At 41.8% G+C, this 24483-nt stretch overlaps 1 protein-coding gene, 1 non-coding gene and 1 pseudogene across 2 annotated transcripts in view; 2 read left to right on the top strand and 1 right to left on the bottom strand.

Annotated features, from left to right (window-relative positions):
• The first annotated feature begins 320 nt into the window (after positions 1 to 320).
• The window catches only part of LOC140296525 (uncharacterized), a 39844-nt gene continuing 15681 nt past the window's right edge, over positions 321 to 24483 (top strand). Inside the window, exons 1-2 of the mRNA XM_072379727.1 lie at positions 321 to 398; positions 1307 to 2705. Of these exons, the coding sequence (XP_072235828.1) occupies positions 321 to 398; positions 1307 to 2705 (1477 nt within the window). The remainder of the gene's footprint in view (positions 399 to 1306; positions 2706 to 24483) is intronic.
• Positions 10115 to 10278, top strand: LOC140297492 (U1 spliceosomal RNA). Its single transcript, XR_011913222.1, has one exon. It is a non-coding gene; the product is annotated as a U1 spliceosomal RNA (small nuclear RNA).
• LOC140298778 (5S ribosomal RNA) lies at positions 19765 to 19873 on the bottom strand (annotated as a pseudogene).

Raw genomic sequence — 24483 nt, 5'->3', positions numbered from 1 at the left:
GGATATTGCACACAGTGAGATTCGTTCTACAGAGTATATTATGAAATTTTTTTCTGAATTTGATCAAAAAGCTCCAAATATTTTGAACTGTGACCTTAGTGGGTCTTTAAAGAACCATTTAAAATTTTTCAGGGGTTTAAATAAAAACCACGGTAATAAGTTTAATGAAATGTGACTAGATGGTTAAAACCTGTCCAGAAAGGTTATCAAGAGAAGAAGAAAAGTGGATGTGGTTTAACATGCTGCACGCCACAGCTGGATCTTATTGTTTGTACTGACAGTTTCAGACAGAGTCCATCAGTCGGAGGACCAGGACCAGAATGGAGCGGCAGAACCAGGATCCAAACCCCTCCACCAAGAACAGAGCCAGCTCATCGTCTGGTTCCACCGGGCTACAGGTCAGTGTGGAGGACATTAAAGACACGAGGACGAGTGTCAAGGCTCCTTGTATCATCCGCTTGTTCTGCTTTTATTTCAAGTGTGGAAAAAGTGTTTCTTGGTTTCATCTCCTCTCTCTGATACAGATGTGCTTAGACTGAAAATATGCTGCAGGCTGATTGATCTGCTGGAAGAAACTCAGTGGCTAGATTGTTGTGGTGGGACATTTTCTGTCAGTCTTCAGATTTGAGAGGTTCAGGAGCTAATATTCATTATTTGTGTTTAAAGTCTCTGGATTACATGAATTAAACCTGGTGGTGGTAATACTTCTGGGTCTTTAATGGTTAGATGACAGGTTTGTAGATCTCTCTACCTCAGGGTAAAGAGTTGTTTTAGAGAGAAACGAAGGTTAACCTAAAACTGTGTTTCCCTGATAATTGTTGAGCTCAGTGGCTGCAGACCTCTGGGTTGTAAGTTGGAACAAATGGTTAGTGTCAAGAATGTCATGTATTACCACCACTGTTACTTTTATTCATTTAAACCACTGGTCATCAACCTTTTTCAGTCCAACCTCTACATGGTGTTTAATTGAACAACTTGGACAAGACTGTGCTTCCTTCTATCATTTAGAAATATTGTAGCACAAGTTCCTTTTCAGAATTTCATCATGACAAAAAATAATTAGTGAAAGAGCAAAAAGCAAGAGTTTACTGTTTAAAAACCTGAATGTGTGCAGAACACATCAGAGCACAATGCTGACAGCTGAGGGCATTTACAAACACACTCTCAGCATTCATGTTTGATCTGAGATATTGAGACCTGTAGCTCGGTCTATACACATCCAGTTAGAATATGTTGGTTAGCTTAGAGAAATCTTTTGTGTGAACTTCAAAAGGATCTAAGTCTTTATTCTTCTCTGTCATTGCAGAAACATATAGCCCACGAGGGATCCAGATGTCACTCCTGTAAGCACTGTGGGAAAGTTTTCAAAAGATCATCACATCTGAGGTATCATCAGAGGCTTCACACTGGAAAGAAACCATATAGCTGTGGTCAGTGTGGGGCAGCTTTCACTCAATCATCTAGTCTAAAGACACATCAACGTATTCACACTGGAGAGAAACCATATAGCTGTGGTCAGTGTGGAGCAGCTTTCACTCGATCATCTAGTCTAAAGACACATCAACGTATTCACACAGGAGAGAAAGCATACAGCTGTGTTCAGTGTGGAACAGCTTTCACGACATCTTCCGATCTTAAGAAACACCAACGTATTCACACAGGAGAGAAACCATACAGCTGTGGTCAGTGTGGAGCAGCTTTCACTACATCTTCCAATCTTAAGCAACACCAACCTGTTCACACAGGAGATAAACCATACAGCTGTGGTCAGTGTGGAGCAGCTTTCACTCAATCATCTAGTTTAAAGACACATCAACGTATTCACACAGGAGAGAAAACATATAGCTGTGGTCAGTGTGGGGCAGCTTTCACTCAATCATCTAGTCTAAAGAAACACCAACATATTCACACAGGAGACAAACCATACAGCTGTGATCAGTGTGGAGCAGCTTTCACTCAATCATCTAGTCTAAAGAAACACCAACATATTCACACAGGAGAGAAACCATACAGCTGTATTCAGTGTGGAGCAGCTTTCACTACATCTTCCGATTTGAAGAAACACCAACGTATTCACACAGGAGAGAAAACATACAGCTGTGATCAGTGTGGAGCAGCTTTCACTCAATCATCTACTCTAAAGATACATCAACGTATTCACACAGGAGAGAAACCATACAGCTGTGGTCAGTGTGGAGCAGCTTTCACTACATCTTCCAGTCTTAAGCAACACCAACGTGTTCACACAGGAGAGAAAACATACTGCTGTGGTCAGTGTGGGACAGCTTTCGCTCAATTGTCTAGTCTAAAGAAACACCAACATATTCACACAGGAGAGAAACCATACAGCTGTTGTCAGTGTGGAGCAGCTTTCACTCAATCATCTAGTCTAAAGACACATCAACGTATTCACACAGGAGAGAAAGCATACGGCTGTGGTCAGTGTGGAGCAGGTTTCAATACATCTTCCAGTTTTAAGCAACACCAACGTGTTCACACAGGAGAGAAACCATACAGTTGTGATCAGTGTGGAGCAGCTTTCGCTCAATTATCTAGTCTAAAGAGACACCAACGTACTCACACAGGAGAGAAACCATACAGCTGTAGTCAGTGTGGAGCAGCTTTCACTACATCTTCCAATCTTAAGAGACACCAACGTATTCACACAGGAGAGAAACCTTATAGCTGTGGTCAGTGTGGAGCAGGTTTTGCTCAATTATCTAGTGTAAAGACACACCAACGTACTCACATTGCGGATAAATTATTGGTTTAAATCAACAATATATTTTACGGCAGATAAGAAAACATTCACCTGGGAGCAGCAACAGGAACTACCAATCAGAAGAATTTCCCTTGTTCACATGAAAAATCTTCTTTGTGGATTACCACCTTCTCTTGTCAGGACTTTTGTTCTGAATGTTTTGTGGGTAGCACATGTTTGTAGAATCATTGAAAGTGCTTTATAATTTTTTGGGATTGTTTTAACTGTGGACAGATCTCCCACCGTTCAAGATAAATATGGCATCAGTTGTGAGTTAATAGACAGAACAATATGTGCCTTGAGGTGACATTGATTTAATTAAGCGCTATATGAATAAAACTGAATTGAATTGAATATGCAATCTGTTTGAAAGTAGATACATGTTTTATTCTATTATACTGAACATGTATGTTTTGTATAAAGTTAAAATTCACAAACATACCCACCAGCTGTGGGTATGTTTGTAAACATACATCTTTAGAAGCAATATATAATTTCAGTTTGATGTAAAGTCTAGCTTTACACTTGTTTGTATTTCATTGTTTTCATTGTTCTACAAGGTCAGATGTCAACATTTTTCATGCTTTTCATGTTCTTGCTACAGAGATATTTTTAAAAAAATGTGTGTTTGGTGCTAATCTTTCCCAAAGACTTAGACATTTTTAACGCAGTCTGAAAAAGGTTTGGAGTTGTTCCCTGTACTTTCCAGACAGCTGTTTGATTGTCATGACTAAAGCTGAAAGTTAAGGCTGTTCCAACACTAAAAGGGCACGAGGCTCAACTTCAAGCTGTGAAACTATGTCAAATGTCTCTGTTGGTGTCATGAAAATTCTCTCAAAATGAGGCTCAGAGTCGCTGGAGACAATTAATACCAAACATTTATTCTCACAGCAAGGAGTCTGCATGACATATCAAGAAGCTGACACAGAGTTGTCTGAGTTAAAATAAACAAAACAATGATACTATCGTTTTTTAGTTTCCAGTTAGTTTATTCTGTACATTTCTGTATATAACAGTGCTGAGCCTGAGTGAGATGGAGATTTCAATTTCCCAGAGGCAACCTCCCAAAGGGATTAATAAAGTCATCCATCCATCCAACGAGATCACTGGCCACACAAGGTTATGCGACATTCAGTCAAACAAGGATTAGATAAAAGTTGAAGTAAGATAGATAAGAGGACTCTCAGCACACAGTGTCTCTTGACCCTGCAGCATCTCACACGTGGTACTTGCTTTTTGTCATAGTATAACTTCATGATATTTTTTAACATTTCCTTACTGTTTATAATAGAAAAGAGGGTGTAAATTCACAGTAGATTCATATATACACATGCATTTTTTTTGTATATCTTCTACATCATTGTCATTGTTAAACAGTTTGTTATGTTGACCTCTGTTTGTTCTTGGCTCTCAGTCTCCATGAGAGATGTCCCAGGTCATTGTTGGCTTTGATCCTCACATTTATCTTTGTCCTGAGAAAGAAGAAATTCCAAAAAGTGAAACAGGGACTGCTTTTGGATTTGACACAGCTTATATCATGTCAACGTTCATTTGGGTCTGCCGTTTTTCATTTAGTTTCAGACTTGTTATTGGATTCAAATGTTGATGAGTTTCTGTGTCAGGCTCCAGTCCCCCTGAAACCATGTAAAACAAATGGAAGGATGGATAGTTTGTGGGACATTCATTCCACTTCGGTATTGAAATATTTTTGTTCCATTCAATGTAAAGTTATCCTGAGGATAACAGGCAGGATTTGAACCAGCTGTTGCACCACTGGCAAGTTATGGTCTCTGTTAAACTCACCAAGCCACCTTCCCACTTGAAGATGTTTTCGGAGTGCTTTTTAATTTGTATTTTTAGTGTTGGAGCTGAAACTTCACTGAGTCATAAGTTTTGATCCCAGAACATCTGACATTTAAAACATTCACCAAACAGTCTGAGCTATTCCACTGAACCCTTTGCTCTGACTGTTGCACAGGCAGCAGTTTCATAATGAATCAGTCGGGGTGTTGAAAGGAATGTTTCCATGACATCGAACTCAGAGCCGTCTCCATTAACCTCAACAGTAAATATCATCTTCCCCCGTCCACACTACCTCTGTGAAGAATGTTTGCTGCAATTCTTCATTCACCATCCTGTCTCCTGTGTTACTAAGAACAGCAAAGTAAAGTAAGTTACTAAGTAAAGTAAGTAAAAAGATCTGGTTTGTGTCCAATGAGTGTGATCCTGACCGCATCAAAACCAGTCAAACGTCTGCTTAGTTCAGGTTAAATTGAAGGTTTAGCCAGTGGTGTTATTTATTTAGTCATTTACAAATCCTCTGAAAAGTAGATCATACACCAAATGAAGTTTGATTTATTCAAGCCTGCTCTTTAAAGTACAGAGCGATGTCACCTCCCAAACCCAACCCTGTCCCTGGTTCTGAAGGAGAGGAGGATGTTAGCAACGACTACAGGCAATGTGAACTTGTCAAAAGTTTAAAACTGTATGTTTTTCCTTTGACTAAATATTAGGTCAAAGGTTAAGAAAATTGAGCATGCGCGGTCAAACGCAGTTTTAATTGCTATTAGCTTGCTGTGGTTTGACAGGGGAGCAAATAATTAACAACTGGCATGGAAAACTCATTTCGTGAGTTATTTTTTTACTACTTGAATCCATCTTCTCAGTATCTAGAAATACTATCAATCGTACAACTCGCATAACAATTGCCAAGATATATTTTTTGTGTTTAATGCAGCAGGACGATTGTATATCGCCCAGTTAGCAAGCTAGCATGCTAACGTGAAACTCTTTCTGACTTTATTGGCTAACTGCGCATGTCTTAATTTATGTAACAGTTGTCGTGAGTGGTGACGTTGGTGGAGTCTTACGTCTGTTATCTTTTATTTTTACTAAATTATTAAATATTGTACTACGCTGAATTTCACATCCAGCTCGGTTGTTGAGAGAAGGGGCAATTTCACTTTTTATAGACATAATATAAAAATATATATATTTGTCTGAACTAGAATTGAGTACCCTTCAGTTAATGATTTGTAAATACTTTAGCTACATTTAGCTATGACTTAATCACAACATTGTGTATTTAGTGTTTATTTTAGGACCCTGTTTTATGGCTCATTGTCTATTGGTTGAATCCTGCAGTTACCTCTGTTCTCCACCAGGGGCCGATAGAGCTCTATAAGTTGTTTTACAACCTAACAAACAGCTCAGTGACTTTCACTTGATCATTTTCATGTCTAATCTGTTCACAGATTATAAGTAAAACATGGTTTTAAGCCCCAGCTTTCACTCGGCATCAAGTCTGTTTGAGCCTCCTATTAGCTGGCTGGTAACGTAGTTGTGGGTGAAAGAGGTTACCAGTGTTAACAAACAACAAAGTTTACTCTACAAACCGGCAAACTGCCATTTGGTTGATATTTGGAAGCTAAGTTTGTCAACTGTTAATTATAACTGTTCCCAATGGAAAAGTGCTGAAGCTTTTAGTAAAGTCTGTGATTAGCATTTAGAATATTAGTGATGTCATGATGTTGTATCCAGCTGTGTGCCAGCCCACCTTACATCTGTTTGCTTTTCTGTTACTTTTCCTGCTCACATATACCTGTGTTTCCCAAATATATTAGGCAACCTATTCACAATACCAACATGATTTTTTGAACACCTTCTTTTCCTGCTCTTTTACCGGCAGATGTTACAGCTGACTTTACTGCAGCTTCTCCAGTGAGTAACCAAGAGAACAAGGAGCAGCTGACAAGGACACAAATGTGAGTGAGACAAAAAAATCACAAGCAGGTTATTATGTAATGATGTGTAATGTAAAGATAAATATAACTGTACACATAGATGTAGCAGTCAAATCCCATAATTTCATGTTTCTGGAGTCAGACACCAGTGCAGCCCATTAAAAATTAGATTCTGACTTTGTAACGTCCCTTTATGTCCCTCCAGTCTCTCTCCATGCTGAATATATAAACATACAGACAGTAAACAGTTTAGAAGGTGCAGCACTTAGCTGTGATTTCTGTGCAGAGTTATAACTGTTATGGCTCAGATGTTTGTTACACGGTTGAATCCTGCAGGTATTTCTGTTCTCCACTAGAAATGGACTGAGCTGATTTATTTATTTATTTATTTGTAGCACGAGTTTCTTGTTTACTTTGAATTCCAGCCTGACAAACAGATAAATGACTTATTTATTGATGCTTTACACATGTGAAGATAAACATTCACTTTAAAGGTTATTAGGAACACCTTGTAGTGGTTCTTAAGTGTGTCGTGTACTTTTCAGCAAATAAAACCAAAAAATCCCATAAGTCACCCAGTGCAGTTCCCACCCCAGAACAATAGGTGGCAGTGTGAACATTATCACGCTCCATACTGAGTCAGTTTCATGGCGCCACAAACAAACAAAGAAAGAGGGAGCGCTAACTCTGTTAGCAGAAAAGAACCTGTGATCTGTGTGTTTTTATTCTTTTTTCTGGATGTCAGGTGTGTATTAAACAGTTTCCGGATGCTGTTTAAGTGAGATTTGGTTCACTTGAACTCCATGTTGGACCGTTGGTGGCTGCAGGGGGACAGATGGATGAAATAAGGGATTTCCTTCAGTTAGCCCAGTGGTTCTCAAACTTTTTCGTTCATTCCCCACTTTGGACAAGCGGGACTTTTCAAGCCCCACCTGGCCCCATCGTCCCAACACAATGCCAGTGAAATACGCCAAGCTTAACATTTTCAAGTAACATCATGCTGTATCTAAATTCTAACTCAATAACATCAAGACAAGATTGACAAGACAGGTGAGCAAGTGAACACAGCAAAGCTACAAGCTTAAAATGTTTCAATTTATTAAAGTAACATCAAGTAACATCCTGTTGTATCTAAATTCTAACAACATCAAATAACCGCAAGTTCAAAAATAAAGAAAAAAAGTGCAGCTGTGTCATAAGTTGCAACAAGTTAAAAAATAGAGAAAATAAAAGTGCCACTTTGCAATCTGTTAAAAAAAAGAAGAGAAATACATTTGGTGAACAGGTGAACATATGATTGTTATCCCTGCATTAGGGGCTGCAGTGAGCCTGTTTTGCATTGCACATCTTTTCAAAGCGGGGTTGCAGGCTTGATACCGCCACTCTCAAGTCATGCTCAATGTTCAGCTGAGATCTGTATTTTGTCTTCATTGAAGCAACAGCTGAAAAGCCCATCTCACAGAGATATGATGTTGCAAAGGGAAGCAGAATGCACGCAGCTCTCTGCCCGATGAGTGGATACTCCCTCTCCACTCCAAACCAGAATTCACTCAGTCTGAGCCTTAAACCTCAGTCTCAGGGTGGAGTCAGATGTCATCTCAATTAACTGGTCCTCCTCAGCAGAGCTAAAATCAGCAGGTGCTGCAGGCAGAATATAAATAAATGAGCTTACTTGTCATTGCATAATAAACACAAATCTGTTTGCCAACAATCCATTCCAGTTAGTTGGTAGCAAACATCATAAATAAAATGTCAAAATACCAACCTGCTGCATTGAATGGATCCATAACCCAGGCATACTGAGCACTGTTGTTTGGGAAGTATTTTTGAAACAATCCTCTCAGGGAAGAGATGTGCTGCTTAATACATGGGATCACTGTGGTGGCTCCAGAATCAGTGGTTTCAGCAACTTCACTCAGGTTCTCAAAGACATCTATGTTTGGCTGATCGAGGCGCCTGCCCCATACCTCGAGCTTTCGGGAGAATGCTGTGATCTTGTCTGCCAGGTGAGGTAGGTGCTTGTCTTTGCCTTGAAGCTGAAGATTTAATTCATTCAGCTTGCCAAACACATCGCTGAGGTAGGCCAGTTTAAGCAGAAATTGTTCATCACAGAACTTGCTTGCAGCCTCATACATGTGCTCCTCCTCCAAGAACATCCAAATCTCTGCCCTGAGCTCAAAGACACGCGACAGCACTTTACCCCGGGAGAGCCACCTTGCTTCACTGTGAAACAGCACAGATGTGTGATCAGCTCCCATTTCCTCACAAAGTGCGGAGAACAGTCGCGCTTTCAGGGGTCGGATTTTGATAAAATTCACCACGCTCACAACTTCTGTCAAAACCTCATTTAGTTCAGGGCTGAGCTGTCTTGACGCGAGCGCTTCCCTGTGAATAACACAGTGCGTCCAGTGTGCATCTGGCGCAACCCTCTTTATTAGCGCCTGCAGCCCGTTTCTTGACCCTGCCATTGTCTGTGCGCCATCAGAGCAAAAGCCCACACAGTTTTCCCATTTAAGATGGTGTTCTTTGAGGTAACTGTCCATGATCTTAAACAGCTCATCAGCTGTGGCTCTATTTTTTTATGTATTTGCAAAAGAGCAACTCCTCGCACAGTGACTCGCAATTCACAAAGCGCACGTACGAGATGAACAGGCAGTCTTTATTGCTGTCAGTAGCTTCGTCCACTTGTAATGCAAAACGACTTTCTTTTAATTTTTCTATGAGTTGTTCCTCAAGATCACTTGAAATGTCCCCTATACATCTCGCAATTGTGTCGTTTGACAGTGGGACAGCTTTTAATTTAGCTGCGCTTGTCTCGTCAAGCATAACTGACACCATGTCTAAAGCAGCGGGGAGAATGAGCTGCTCAGCAATTGTGTGTGGTTTTTTGCATTGTGCAATTCTGTATGCAACTCTATATGAAGCCATCTGTGCTTTACCGTTTACTGATGCAGCTTTTATCATGCGATTCTCCTGTTGACGGTATTCTGCCAGTTTTCTTTGAAAGAAATCAATGGGCTTATTGACGTGACTGGGGTGTGTGGTCTCTAGGTGTCTTCTTAATTTGTTGGGTCTCATGCTGTCTGCTGCTAGCGGTTTAAGACACAGAACACACATGGGTCTCTCCTCTGCCCCCACCGCCGTTGCCGTGAATCCAAGAGCAAGATACCCTTCATCATATTTCCTTTTTGGTTGGCTTTTTGGTTGATGAGGCCCGTCTGGTTTGTGTCTCTCTGCTGGCGCTGGTTCCACAACTTTTGTGGTCCGTGTCACAAATTTATCCATGTTGTTATTGCCTCCGCTCGTCTGCTACCCATCGGCGCGAAAGTTTCCCTCCCACAAACGGCTTCTGTCCAATCCTACGTTAGCAACTGTAACTATGCACAAGAGTCCAGTCAAGCTTTCGGCAAATGTTGAGTTCCTTTCGTTTGAACTTCGCCAACATTTAATCTGGTGAATGTATCTTTCAAAAAGCTTATTGTAAAAAAAATTATAAAGATAGAATCCCAGCCTCTGTAACCTCTGGTGTAGTTAGCTTATAGACTGTTTGCACCGTCAGTGTGCTCAGTATGTGTGTGAGTGACTCCCCCCTCAGTGAGCTAAACAACTCATACTTACTTGGCAGGGGAGCTACCATGATCAAGAAGATGGTTCTCCCAAGGTGAGGCTCAGCCATTGCACTGAGGCTGTTCTGACCTTTGTGAATTCCCCAAATGTGGGAATGTCAACTGCTTAATTTCTGGTAGTGGGGGACTGCGTTCGCGCTCTCCCCTGATAAACTTGTTCAAAGTAAAATATAAATTCTCAGAGCTTAAGGTAAAAACAGTTACATGGAACAGTTTTTCACATCAGTTTACATCGGTTCAATCTTGATTCTTTACTTGTTTTATTTTGTTCACAACAGATATTAATTGTTGGGGAGACTGGAGCAGGGAAAAGCTCCAGTGGAAACAGCATCCTGGGAAGAGATGAATTCACTGCGGAGATCAGTCAGTCCTCAGGGAACACAGAAGCTCCACTCTGCTTTGGGATTTTAGCTTTTAACTGCAGAACTGTTCATATACAAGCTGAACCAGAGGAAAGTGGAGTTGAAAGATGAGACTATTGTGCGAATTAGTTCTTCACGTGTGTTTTTAAAATGTGTTCAACTGTCGACTTTATGACTTTATGTTTATGCATTTAGCTTTTATCCAAAGCAACTTACAAATGAGGATATAACGATGCAGCTAACAGCAAAGCTAACAATAAGCTACATAGAAGGAACACCATTAGCCAGGCTCTGTCAGAGGTGACAGTGTAGAAATGGAGTGCAGGCATAGAGGGAAGCACAGGTTAAGTGGCAGATTAAATTTATACACCTGAACAAGGACTTGTGGATCCTCAAATTAGACGTCTGATGCTCTGCCGACTGAGCTGAAGCAGGGGAGCAATAGTCTGTATTTGAGGCGAAAGAAGAGGGAAAAGGGGGAAGGAGAAAAATGAAGGAAAAGAAGACATTTTGAGAAAATGAGTGGAAAAAAATGGAAGGAACTTGTAGTTATTTGTGTTTCTGCTGTCCATTTCAAGTAAAAGCACACAGTCTGGTGTATTCATTTGAGAAATCTAACCTAAATTGACACTGCTGTAGAATAGTGTAGGAGGCTCTCGATCCAAAGGTCGCCGGTTCGAGCCCACCATTGGACATGAGACAAACTTTTACCAAGTGTTATCAAATGTAACTAAATGTACTTTTATAGTAATTTTTACATTTCTGAATTGAGTACTGCAACAATGTAGTCGTCTTCTATGAATGAGTTGAAAAAACTGAAGACACTCACTAAAATGTAACAAATTTATGACTAATTTCACACACACACAAACACTGTGAAACACGTGTGAAATTAAACCTGAAGCAATAAAAACAGGAATAAATTAAATTAGAAATAGAAAAAATAAAGATAAATAACAAATAAAGTAAAAGCAATAAATGAACAAATATAGAAAATAATAAAATTTAGGAAACATTACAACAAGAGCAACAAGAGTACAATAATAACAATAAAATAGAATGAATAAATAAATGATAAATACCAAAATAAAATACATACAATAAATAAACAGAAAATGTTTAAAGTTATTAATTTCTTTCTTTATTAAGTCATTTAGAACAAGAAACAATATAAAATGAATAAAAAGATAAACAAAACAAAATAAATACAATAAATTAACAAAAGAAACTAATTAGAACAATAAATTAAGACTTTTTTTCTTTTAAAACTATTTACATGCATATTAACATGTAAAGAATGATCTGAAACACTTTTTTTCTTCCCTCTTTCTCCTCATCTCCTGCATCCATTCTTCCAGTGACATTCTGTTATTTTTGGGACAGTATATATTCCCATAATACTGCCCATGGCCATTTTCTTTTATGCGCGGCAGGTGGCACTGACGGCATTAGTTTTTTTCCACTGTGCGGGTGCACTTACGCTCTCCCGGTTGGCGGAGGTGAGGGCAGGGGACCAGACGGCACAATCTGTTTGTTTCCAGTTGGGATGACAAACACAACTGGCACAATGAAGGGGCTTAAAAGTACAGGAGCTGGAGGTGGTGGCTGACTGAACACCTGCCTCTGAGCTGCTGACTTCTGCTTATCCACTGCCTGTCCAGCTGTACTCTGGGGAGTCAGGCAGGTTGACCCCTTGCAGCAGAATGCTACTGTCCTGCCTCTTCAGCCTCTTATTGCGCCACTGAGTCAGTGTTGTTTGATTGCACTACTCTGCAGTTGTTTGATCAAGTGTTTCCCAGGATTTTAGGAGACTGTGGTGGGAGAGTCTCCGACCCTCGGGGGTTTTAATGTGTGTGTACGTTTTTAAGCCTGATGGATCACACTTAAGTGCATTTTGAGACCATGGATATAAATTGCTGTATATGAACATACGTTGATAAATAAGAACTTACAAAGGCATATCAGAAGTATTTTAAATTTAATTCAGAATAAAACAATACCAAAAACTAACTCAGTTGCTGAAGTTTATTAGGGAGGTCTGATTTCACCTAAAAATGAAGATAACTGCAATTAATCAAAAGGAATGAAAGCAGGAGGTGCCTTTGGAACACACATTTTGTACCCTAGTCTGGTTATGTATCCAGTTCCCTGTAAATGGATTAAATATTAGGCACACCTCTCAGAAACTCTGGTCATGGCATTTTGCCTTACTCGATTCATTGTGGAGAAGTCTCTCTCACAGTTTACCCTGGAAACTGGGTTGACCAGCGCAACTGCTGCCAAGTGGCTCAGCAGGGGGTAGATTTGTCCCCATTCATCACACTCACTTGCCAGGAGAGTCACAACTTCAGATTGGTTCTTGTCCTAGAAAAAATATTTTAGAGAGATGTTGATTATTTATATTGCACAAGTTTTGCCTTGATCTTGAATTGAATAATTAAGTTATTTAAAGTTGGAGTTACATCAAAAAAGTGTTTATTTAAATCAGGAGGGGAGAATATACATTAAAAAGCCGGTGCACCCGGTGGAAAGCGACCGACGCCGCAGGCCGTGGAGAAGCCATTCCACAGCGTGGGTGGAGCCCGTAGAAATATACCGTTTTTTCACGACCATACGGCGCACCGTACTAAAAGGCGCAGTCTCAGTGGTGTGCCGTTACTGTGTTTTTAACACACATAAGGCGCACCTAATTATAGGGCGTGAGTTTTATATACAATCCACACAAGCATACAAGTTTTTGTATTTAAAAATAGATCGGGAGCAAAACTGAGTTTGTTTGTGCTTTATTTAAAACACGGTTGAACAAGCAAGTGTGCGTCATAACTCAAACCCATCGAAGTCTTCATCTTCTGTTTCTGCATTGAACAGCTGTGCTAAATCTCCATCAAACATGCCAGGTTCTCTGTCTTCACTGTAAAAGCCGTGTGGCTCCTCGGAAATGATGCCGGCTTTTGCGAAAGCTCGAACAACAGTGCTAGCAGACACGTTAGCCCAAGCATCTACAATCCACTCACAAGCTGTGGCGTAACTTGCCCGGCGTTGCCTTCCACCCTTAGTGAAACTATGGTCTCCATCAGTCATCCATTGCTCCCACGCCGCTCGCAGTCTGACTTTGAACGGCCGATTCACACCAATGTCCAGCGGTTGGAGTTCCTTTGTCAGGCCTCCCGGAATGATAGCAAGCTCAGAGTTCGTTTGCTTAACTTGTGTTTTCACATCGGCTGTGAGATGGGCACGCATAGAGTCACAGATCAACAGCGATGGCGATGCGTGGAAAAAACCACCTGGTCTTCTTACATACACCTCCCGCAGCCACTCTTTCATCATTTCCTCATCCATCCAGCCCTTTTCATTTGCCTTACTGATAACTCCAGCTGGAAACTTCTCTTTAGGCAAAGTCTTTCTCTTAAAAATCACCATAGGCGGCAGTTTCTGTCCATTAGCATGGCAGCCTAGCACAACAGTAAAAGAAGACTTCTCGTACCCCGTTGTGCGTATCGCTACCACGCTGGTCCCAGTCTTCTCCACAGTGTGACTCACCGTGATGTCGAAAGTCCATATCCATCATCCATATTAGTGATGTGGCTGGGCTGGATGTGTTTATCGGTGATATGTTTAAAGCAGTGGGAGCGGAAGATGGCCAGCTTTTCATTATAATCCGCTGGAAGTTTCTGCGCTACTGTAGTCCTGGTCCGGATGGAAAAATGGCACCGTTTCATGAAACGAAAGCACCAAGACGGACCTCCTTGGAAATGTTCGATTTTCATTTCTTCTGCTAGCATTGCCGCTTTAAGTCGAATGGTGACCGTCGAAACGCTTCTCCCACTCGTTCTTTGCTCAATGATCCACTGCTCGAGTCTTTCCTCCAACTTGGGCCACCTCTCCTTATTTCCACGGAAACTCAGCTGCGTCTTCTTCACCTGTCGGAGCTCGTTTTCCAGCTTCCTCCACTTGCGAACCATCGATCCGTTGATCTTAAATTCTCTCGCGGCTGCTCGATTCCCATGTTCCTCCGCGTAGTTGATGGCCTTCAGTTTAAACACACACCCCTGTACTTTTATATACCGGTACAATCAACGCTCCCACTTCACCCTTTAACGTTCTCATGGTGTTCTCTACTATGTCCGCCTTACAACAACACTCCTGCGCAGGAGTGAGACACTGTCTGACAGGGCGCACTGCACTATAAGGCGCGCTGCACATTTTGAAGAAAATCTAAAACTTTTATGTGCGCCTTATGGTCGTGAAAATACGGTACAGTCCCTGTGTTTTAATTCCCGACTCGGAAACTCTCGAAAACTGCTGAGTTGGTGACACACAAGCCACGGTAACCTCATGTCATAAGTTAGGAAATCAGTCAGTGGGTCTGGATCAAAAGGAGCTGACAGCACTGGGTAGAGGGATGAGATAAATGGGGAGAAATAGCAGGAAATCAGCACCATGGAGGGCAGAAAGTTCGACTTGGTTTGATGAGATCAACAACATAGCCCACTGCTCCATTATCCAACTTGATGGCTTACTCTCTGCATGGGACTATTGCCCAAAAAAGAAGTTGCACTTACCTCAGAGTCAGACCCCCGCTCCGCAGTCCCGCTCCAGTGTCGTTGGAATCTGGGTCGCGCCAAATGCGTCAAGAAAAAAGTGACGTCTATGAGCGGGACGGGTGCAGTAATTAGCGCGCATTCTTCCTCTCGCTTGGTTACGGGCGGTAAGAAAGTACAGCTGTGGAATGGTCTGATAGACTGACAGATCTTTTTTTATTGTTATTGTTTTTCTCTTTCTCTCTCTCTCTCTAAACTTGTCTTCAGTCCAATCTCCCGTCCTGAGCGAGCCTGAGCGACTGTGCAAAGGAACGACTCCCTTTTAACAGGAAGAAACCTCTGGCAGGACCAGACTCAGGAAGGGTGGCCACCCGCCTCAACCAGCTGGGGTTTGACTACTCAAAAGCCTGCACACCCAGGCCATTTTCTCTCAAACATGGTAGAAACACTACTTTCCCAAAGAATGATTAAAATGGACTTTTTGATGATTAACATCAACTAAAAAATGATAATGGATAAATCTATCTATTATTTGTCTGTTGGAATTCTCAACAGTAGGCACGGCAACAGTTTCCGTAGTGTAGCGGTTATCACGTTCGCCTCACACGCGGAAGGTCTTTGCTTGCTCCAACTCTGTTTATTTCATTCTTGTGTGTAGATGTATGACTGCACGTTACTGATGGCAACATCAACATATTCATAATTATGGATAGGAGGGAGCCTCATCTGCTATTCTTGACATGCTGGAAAGAAAACAGCAAATGTTCTGCATCGTACAAAAGCGGATCCCGCCCTGCGTCCTATGAGCTGTCCCCAGGCACCACTCTGGAGTAAAGTCATTTTTTGGACGTTTTCAAGAGATTCTCCAATGCTGAGGTGTGAAACGGACTTTGGTGAACCACCAGCTGCTCAGCGAAAATGGCACCCTCCCTGTCAAGGAATCGAACCCCATTCCTCCGCGTGACAGGCGGATTCTAACCTTTGACCAGCGAAGATACAGAATGTGTTGCTTAACTGTCGTGCCCATATTAAGAATACAAGCTGTAAGAGCACCGCTGAAAAATTTAACCTTTATGTTGTCAAGCATTTGCATGAATAAGAGCATAGTTTGCCTGTGGAAGGGGTTCCATGGCCGTACCCGCCGGTTTTTGGACTGCCTCAGAGGTCCTAACACTTCCGAACACATTCTGTCAGGTCCGAACACTTTCCTAACGACATCAAAGAGTTCCTAACGAGGTCCGAACACAGCCAAAAATGGGGCAAAAGGGACACGTGACGTGACGTTGGAGGGGGCGCGGTTAACGCTTTAGAGTGTCGGCCATATTTTTCTTCGCATACACTTGTGACAAGCACGGGAACAAGGTTTGTAAACTTGATTAATACTCATAAAAGTAACGCCATGTATAAGCCAAATGTTAAACCGTGGGAAAACCAAAATTAAATTTAATCTTCCGTCCTTTCGGCACTTTATCCAAGTTGTATTTCAACTTCCTTGTAACGTAGCCATTTTGCCAATGGAAGTTCTGCCTGTAATAGCGTCGCTGTTCATACCGGCATTGTGTGGTGACGGTGGGGATGTTAGTGATATGACAGAATCAGAAGGCAAATAGTAACTTATGTTTTTGTTTATTTGCCGTATAAACTCTGCCGATTCCTCGGGGAAAGCCTTAAGATTTGAACTATCTTTTTTTGCATTTATTGTCCGTCAGTGCAATAGTAATTAATCGGCTATCTGTGGCGTTTTCTCCACTCTGGTAACGGAGCCTGGTTATGTGTTTGAGCAGAGCAGAGCAGACAGATGTGTCCAGATGTATTAACCCTTGTTTTCTGGTCATATTTTTGTTACTCAGGCAATGTTTGTTGGTCTGGTGGACCCGCTGCATTTTTGGGGTTTTTAATTCAACACAATCAAACAATTTTATGTTAAAATACTCTACAGATGTTTACTTCATCCCAATTTCAAGCAATATAAACAACAAGGTTTTTTGGTATAACTATCATGTATTATTCATTTGAACTTTTTTAGAACTTTGAACATTTACAAAACATAAGTAAGATCTTAATCTCAGCTCGGCTGCTGACCACTTGGTCCTGGGGCCTGCTGCTGTCTAGCTGTGGTTCATTCTCATTTAGGAGATAGCTGATGATTAATGTCATCCTCTTCTAAAAGTCACTGTCAGACTCTGAATTTGATCTTCATATTCTGAAACCTCTGTCTTGACCAAAATCAATTTCAAGGCCTTGTGTGCGATGAATCTTTTGGTTGTTGCGGAGAATCGGTTGTATTAGTAGTTATCACTGGGAAAGCTATATTTATTGCCCCCCCCCCAAAAAAAAAGAGGAATATGATAACAGGTGCAAGTGCGTGAATGTCGGTTTGACACATGTGTATAATTACAACAAACAGTTTGAAAGTAGTGTTTGTTTTACAGATCACCAAGAAGCTGGCTGGCGCTATTGGGGACAGTGCTGCATGGATGACAAACATCGGCAACGAGTTTGGCCAGGTTCTGAACTCTGTTTTGACGACGGGTGAAGGTGCAGGGTTGGAAGAGTTGTGCCATGGCATCGTCACTCGATACAAGAATGCGGGCCAAGCTGAACCTGAGGTCATCTATGTTGACCGGGACTGCTGCAGCCAGTCAGGTGGGTAAAAATGATAAAATTCTTTATCAAATATACGTTTGAAAAACTGTGTGCCACACACACACACACTGTTACCACTCCACTTGTGGGAGGAGGGGTACTGGCAATTGGGCAGCGGCTGACTTTGTTTTTCACAGGTGTGTCTTCAGTGGTCAAACTCTTCCACCCATGGAGGTCTGCAGTGCGCTTGGACAGCTTCCATTTCATGCGGCGTTTTAACTGCGGCGTTAAGTTTACGTTAAGTGTCTGTCTGTCTGTCTGTTTGCAGATGATTGCTCGTCTGTTACTGTGTGATTATTGTTACAATGTTAATAAAGTTTGATCATTTTACTTGAACCAAGAACAGCCTTCACATTTTTATTTAATTTCCATTTGCAAAACAGGACGACAGTGAGTGTGAGTGACATCCATTTAATGCAATTGTCAAAAGTGAAGCCGGAATTACTTGGAGAATTATTTTACATTTATTAATAAAACCCAACACTCTTTGTCTCAACCAAAGATTTTTTAAAAATACTTTCTTTGCTCAATTTGGAATTTGTTTCATTCACTTGTGTTGCACAAATAGTGATACAGACAGATAGCTAGTCTCTCAAATAATTGAGTGTACCAAAAAAAGAGGGGACAAATGATGGGAGACTTATTTACATTTACAGTTATACACATTTTGTGTGCTGCCCCCTACAGTAGGCTTTAGTAACGTCCAAAGCACTGTGGTATGTTGGGGTGTTGCCACAATACAGGTTCGAATCCCACAAGAAACATGAAAATTAAACGGATGATAAACCTTGCAATAAGTGCAGAAGTGTGTGTAAACAATGTTGAGAAGATAAGAGAATAGAGAAAAGTGGATATAGTGTACGTTTTCCTCCTTTTCTTTTTCTCTCTTTTCCCCCCCTCCTTCCTCTTTTTTTCCTTGATGATAACAGGTGCAAGTGCGTGAATGTCCCCCCAACATTCAGCTGAGAGGGTCTGTGCTATTTGCCTTCTCACCTCTGGGTGTCACTAATTGAAAAAGATGGTTTTCCTTAACAAGAGTGAACAGATTAGGCACGATCATCAACATGATAGTATAATAGGGCTTGGGTATCTATTTTAAATACTGAAGGAAATATGAAGCATTTGTATATATTATCCCTCTGTCCCAGGACAGTTCATTCCTTTTTATTCCTAATCCATGACTTGATGAAATTCATTCTCCAGTTTTACATTGTAACTCATTTGCAAATCATTTAGGATGACGCTAAAAACAAATAAACCTAAAAGTCATTATGATGTTGTTTTTGTTCCTTTAAGACTCTGAAAATGGCCAGATTTAAATAACGGAATTAAAAAAAATTCCAGGGGAGCCCCGAACCCGACTAGAAGTTCTGACTCATGACCTCAGTATTTTTTGGGCCTCTGCACCTAAAACCTCACTCAGGTAAAAGAATCAAAGTGTCATCAGCAACATTTACTAACACTTCCACCAGTAAAAGTATTTATTCTGCAGAGCAGCTCTCAGTGTTTGCTGTTAGATATAAAGTTGCCTGTTTGACAGTTTAAAGTGGCTGCACGTGCACTTTTTCTATCTGGCCTCAGTAAATCTCTGTAATTTATTCATTTGTGTTTGGAAAACATTGGAAACTTTATTTCTGAGCCCACATCAGTGGGTTCTGGTTGTTAACACATAGATGAGGAGACAGTTCAGTGTGTGAGGATAAAAGCAGAGGAGAACCTGGGACATCTGAGCAGATCTGGGATCAGCACCTTGGATATCAGCAGGGATTCTTAGGAAGGAAGGAAATGGGATGAATCTGCAGACTGCAGGAAGATCTGTTAACAGTCTGCAGACTAATGTGAGACAATAATATCTGTGTGTGTTTGGTATCCAGAAGAATTCAGACAGATGAAGTCACTGTGAGCTGAGCAGTGCTGGAAGATGATATGACAGAGTGACCTAAATGAGGTTTATGTGTGCGCTCATTTCCAGTCTTTGACAAAGATTGAAAAGTGAATTTATTTGAGTGATTTCCTTCCTGATGTGAAGTATGTCATGAAGCTGTCCGTGTTGAGTGAGCAGCAGCGCCTCCTGCAGGTGTAAAAAGCTTACAGCACCTGGTATTCCCAGGCGGTCTCCCATCCAAGTACTAACCAGGCCCGACCCTGCTTAGCTTCCGAGATCGGACGTGTTCAGGGTGGTATGGCCGTAAGCGAGAGAATCAGTGACAAATCAGCTTTTTATAGATGCTGAAACAACATCTATCACTGTGTTCTGACTTCTAAAATATAATGTAACTGTTTAAAAATGAGCAATTTGTGATGATTTCATCTAACTAAGCAGCCTCAGTCTCTCTGTGTGACGCTGAACACAAAACTACACACAGGGAACAGAAGAGGTCGACAGACACTAAGTTATCTGAGAGTTAGCTAGTTAGTTTAGTGGAGTGATTTTGTGTTTTGCTCTTGGAGGATCTTTGCACCGCCGTTATAGGTGTGCTGATAGATAACTGTTAAGGTTTCATAGTGCCTCTGTTTCTGAGAGAGCTTCTTTTGTTTAAGTCCGCCTCGTTAGGAGAGCTGCGAGTTTCTTATCTTTAATAGCTCTTTGTTTTCCTCCTGGAGTGGAGAGGCTTTTGGTTTGATCATTTTCACAGCTGCACTCTCCTCCTCCATAGTTATTGAGGAGAGTGCTCAGGAGTTTCACAGCCCCTTTCTTTGCTCTGTGAGCAGATCATCAACCTGTTGTTTATATGAATAAACAGTCTTGACTTTGAACTCGACCCTGCATCTGTGTCCTGAGGCCTCGACTAAATCTTTAGACATATTTTTACTTTGTCTAAATTTAAGTTTTAGACTAATCGTCGAGCAAATTGTTGGTCAGGAACATCCCTCGTGGGTCCAACTCGCCTCAGCTGAACTCAGATGGATCGTCCCTAGAAATCTACAGTACATCCGATGTGATAGAAGTACAGCCTACAACCCCTGTAGAGCTTCTGTTGCTGCTCTCTGTCACAGCTCTGGATTGTTTCTCCAGTCAGTAACTTGTTTGCTGCTCTGTCAGATAATGCAGCGACACGTGTTTCCTACAGACTGTCACAGACATTTTTGTGCTGTAGCTTTTGAATGCTGCTTTATCGACAGCTTAATTTAACTTAAAGCAGCACTTTGCTGCTTGTTTCCTCCTCTCCCCCTGATTTTTCTGCCTCTGCTTTTATAAAAGTGATGCTCTGTTCTGTTAATAAACCCTTTCAGTTTACAGCCTCTGAGGCTGTTTTTACTTCTCAGACCATCCTGAAAAGGATCATGAGGCCGATGCCAGATAGTGAGGATGAGCACAGCAGCCTGGAGGAGACGTGCAGCTCAGGCTTTCTGAGAGACCACACTGAAAATGCTCAGATTGTAAATGTTCTCTCAGAGAAACAGACCTGAACAATGTACATCTCCTAAAGCTGCTGCTGATTCTTCACACTGACTCCATATTTATGAAACCTGGTGGTGGAAAATCTACCCGGTAACATGATGGAAACATTGTTTTATTTTACCGCAGAAAGACCAGTTTCTTTTTACAGGTGAAGCAGAGATTCTTTGATCTTTGGGTAAACTTGAGAAAGTTCTGCTGTTCAGCATCTTATTGGCAGCTTTAAATACTTCTGACTGTGTCTCTGTGGGCTCCTCTCAGGAACTGCACCAACTCCTGAAGCTGTGGACAGGTTGGAGTATACCTCCCCAGCAGCTGTATGCAGGAGTTCCTCCTGAAATGACCACGCCTGTAGCCTCAGCCTGCAGGACCTGCTGAAACTGCCTCTGAAGAGCCAAAGCTAGCAGACATTCAGAGAAAAGCTCCAAGCGTCTGTTAGAAGTACAGACTTTGGCTTTGGAATGATCTGATGTGAATAATGTGAGAAACTGAGCGTCTTTAAGGTGAACATTTCAAAGTTGTAGCAGTTAGTCTGTTCCTCTGTTTCATGCTGCTCATTGAAGGCTGTGGAGCAGTGAGCCATGTTAAGGCTTTACCTCATTAACTGGAAGTGTGTGAGGTTGTGTAACAGTTCAGGAGAACTGAGAACAAACATTTCAATCTGAAGTTTTATTTACAAATGTTAAAGTTTGGTTAATAAAGACGATTGAACATGAAGTGTTTGGTGCACTTTTCCATCCAGCAGTGTGTGAACGTTGGTGAACTCGTCCAGTTCTGCTGTGGCTGCATCAGCTGCTGTGGTGCGGCTGCATAGATGTGGAGTGCATCCATGAAGGGAACATCGGGGTCAGGTGACCTGGCCATGTTCTCGCTCAGGTGTCCTTCAAGCTGCACTTGGGCTCCTTCAACTCGGTCCGTTTCACCTCCGAGGTCATCAGAGCCGTGTGCTCCATCCCAGTCAGTCCCACAGTCTGCCTCCACCTGAACACAAATAAAACACCATCACAGTTTTAAGCTTATTCAATATTTTGTAGGCTTTCTGGAGACTTAAACAAAAGCTTTGGCATCTTCAGATGTTTCACTGAAACATTTTCAGTTGCAGTTTTAAACTGTGAAGCTATGAAATCAGTTCTCCTCAGTATAAATATTAAGTTCTGTAATCTCGCCAAATCATTTTAGGCCTTTTAAATGTATCATTTAAATAATGGCTCCTGATATGATGCACTCAGCTGTTTTAACACACCTGATCAGGATCCTGAAGGTGTCTGAATGATGTCCAAAGCTGGTGGGGAGACTGGCTGCCTGCTGCTCTCAGGCCGTGATGCTTCCAAGCATCCATGAAGAAGGCAAGTTGCCTCTGCAGCTGAGGCAGAAAAGCCCAGTGGAGAGCAAAGAGATGACTCATCATCAGGGGTCAAAAGCCCTTCTCTCTCCAGGCTGAGAAACAGAGTATGGAATGGGTCAAGGACTGGAATGGAAACATCTGTCCATCAGCGTTCTATCCTGGAAGAACAAGAGACATGATTCAGAGAAACATTCCAAGCAGGAATAGAAGATGTTTCTGCTCTGAATTAGAACTTCTAGCTGCTGGATGTTATGACTCTACAATGAGGAAACTGATGCTCATAAGTTCAGTGATGGCTTTAGAAATGTGTGTCCAGCCTAATCTGGTCTTGGTGGAGCACTCGCCTGAAAAACTAAGTCTGAAAGTGTTTGATGCTGCTGCAAATACAAACAGTTCCAACACAAGAAATAAGAAGAAGGAAAACATGTCTGAAGGTCTTTCCCCCTCAAATATACTTTACATTTAGGAAATATGAAAAAACAACAGGCTCTGAAGCAGATGACAGATGTCATTCATGCTTTGTTCAGTGTTTTCTGTCAGTAATGGAGGACAAAGGAGAGTTTGTGAATGAGGCCAGTGAGAGTCCTGCAGAGGAACAGCAGGATGAACGTTGGGGAATAATAACACTCGTTATGTGCTCTTCTGCGGAGCTTTTCTCATAATACATCGCTATGGAAACCTCACCGTTGGTTATGGAAACTCCTTCCAGTAACGTGTGAGTCTGGGTTCTCTCCTCGCTGTTCCACCATGAAATGGGCGACCTCAGTATTCTCAGCAGCCTGTCAGAGCGCACAGGTGATGGCAAACCAGACGTGTTGATGGCACCAAGGAAGCTCTCCAGCACTGGAGATGCTCCATTGTTTGTTGCAGCAGACAGATGAACAGTTAAACGGCTGAAGCATCTATTCCAGCGTGAAGGACAGAGAAAAATAAGATATAATGCATCAGATCTAAATCTGAAGAAGGTTCATTCACAGCTTCTTTGACACAAAGCAGAGAGACTGCACTGATGCAGCTTACAGAGGACTTTCACATAAGGATCCACTTCATATCAGACTCACTTTGCAGCAGCAGTCCCCTGGCATGAAGGAATGATTTCATCATTCTGTGTCCTGTGTTTGGGGGACTTAGTTGGATTTCTGCAAAGACGGCATCCAGCTCTGCGTCACTCAGTCAGAACAACATGTCCGACCTAAACCCCAGGAACTCCACCCGGGGAGTCTTAAGGTCGCTCAGGTTAGAATTCCACACTAAGACAGACGTGATTTCATGTAGATCTCATGGACAGAGCTCGCTGCCAAACATTCCCACAATGCACTTGGGCCTAACAGGTCTGGCAGTCTTTCCCAGCAGTGGATCCACTGACCTGTATGAACTGCCTTTCTGAGCTAAAATCATCAACTGGTTCACAGCTACGAGCCCTTAACTCACTGAACAAACTACAGCTGCAGCAGTGTTGTTCAGGCTGTTCACAGCAGAGTTAAACTGCAGTTTAACTCACTGATGACAAGGTCTTCTCCTCCTGCATGATCCCATGAAGATAAACTCCTCTGACACACTGATCCACCTCCACACCTTCAGCACCACATTCACTGAAGAACCTCTGCATCCTGCACTCTGCTCAATTAATTCCTCTGTATCTTTATAGAAAGTGTCTTTCTGTCTGAGAAACACTCACTGTTGAGCAGAAAGTTCACTCTGCACATACCTGCCTCTTTCATTCAGAAACACATTTTCAGCTTCATGGATTCATGGAGGGATGCACAGATATATCGTCCTAACATCGGTATCAGCCAATACTCAGCTTGTTATCTGCAATCGAGGAATCAGCAAAAAGGATAACATGAACCGATGGCATTGACTGATGTTGAGCTGGTGTTGCAGGAGCTTTGCCCTGAAACTGACCGGCTTGGCCTACAGTTGCAGATTCAGCAAATATCCAGTAGATGGAAGCGTAATTCCACAGCAGGCAATCTATTCTTCACAAGAACATTTTGTTTGGGTATACAAGTACTGAAGTAATTGAGTAGGTAAGGGTTTAACTTTTGAAACTGTGACT

Source organism: Leuresthes tenuis, unplaced genomic scaffold (genome assembly GCF_036924035.1).
Source record: "Leuresthes tenuis unplaced genomic scaffold, fLeuTen1.0.hap1 SCAF_1, whole genome shotgun sequence".
Classification (NCBI taxonomy): domain Eukaryota; kingdom Metazoa; phylum Chordata; class Actinopteri; order Atheriniformes; family Atherinopsidae; genus Leuresthes; species Leuresthes tenuis.
The sequence above is the reverse complement of the archived record's forward strand: the minus strand, read 5'-3'. Positions and strand labels throughout refer to the sequence as shown.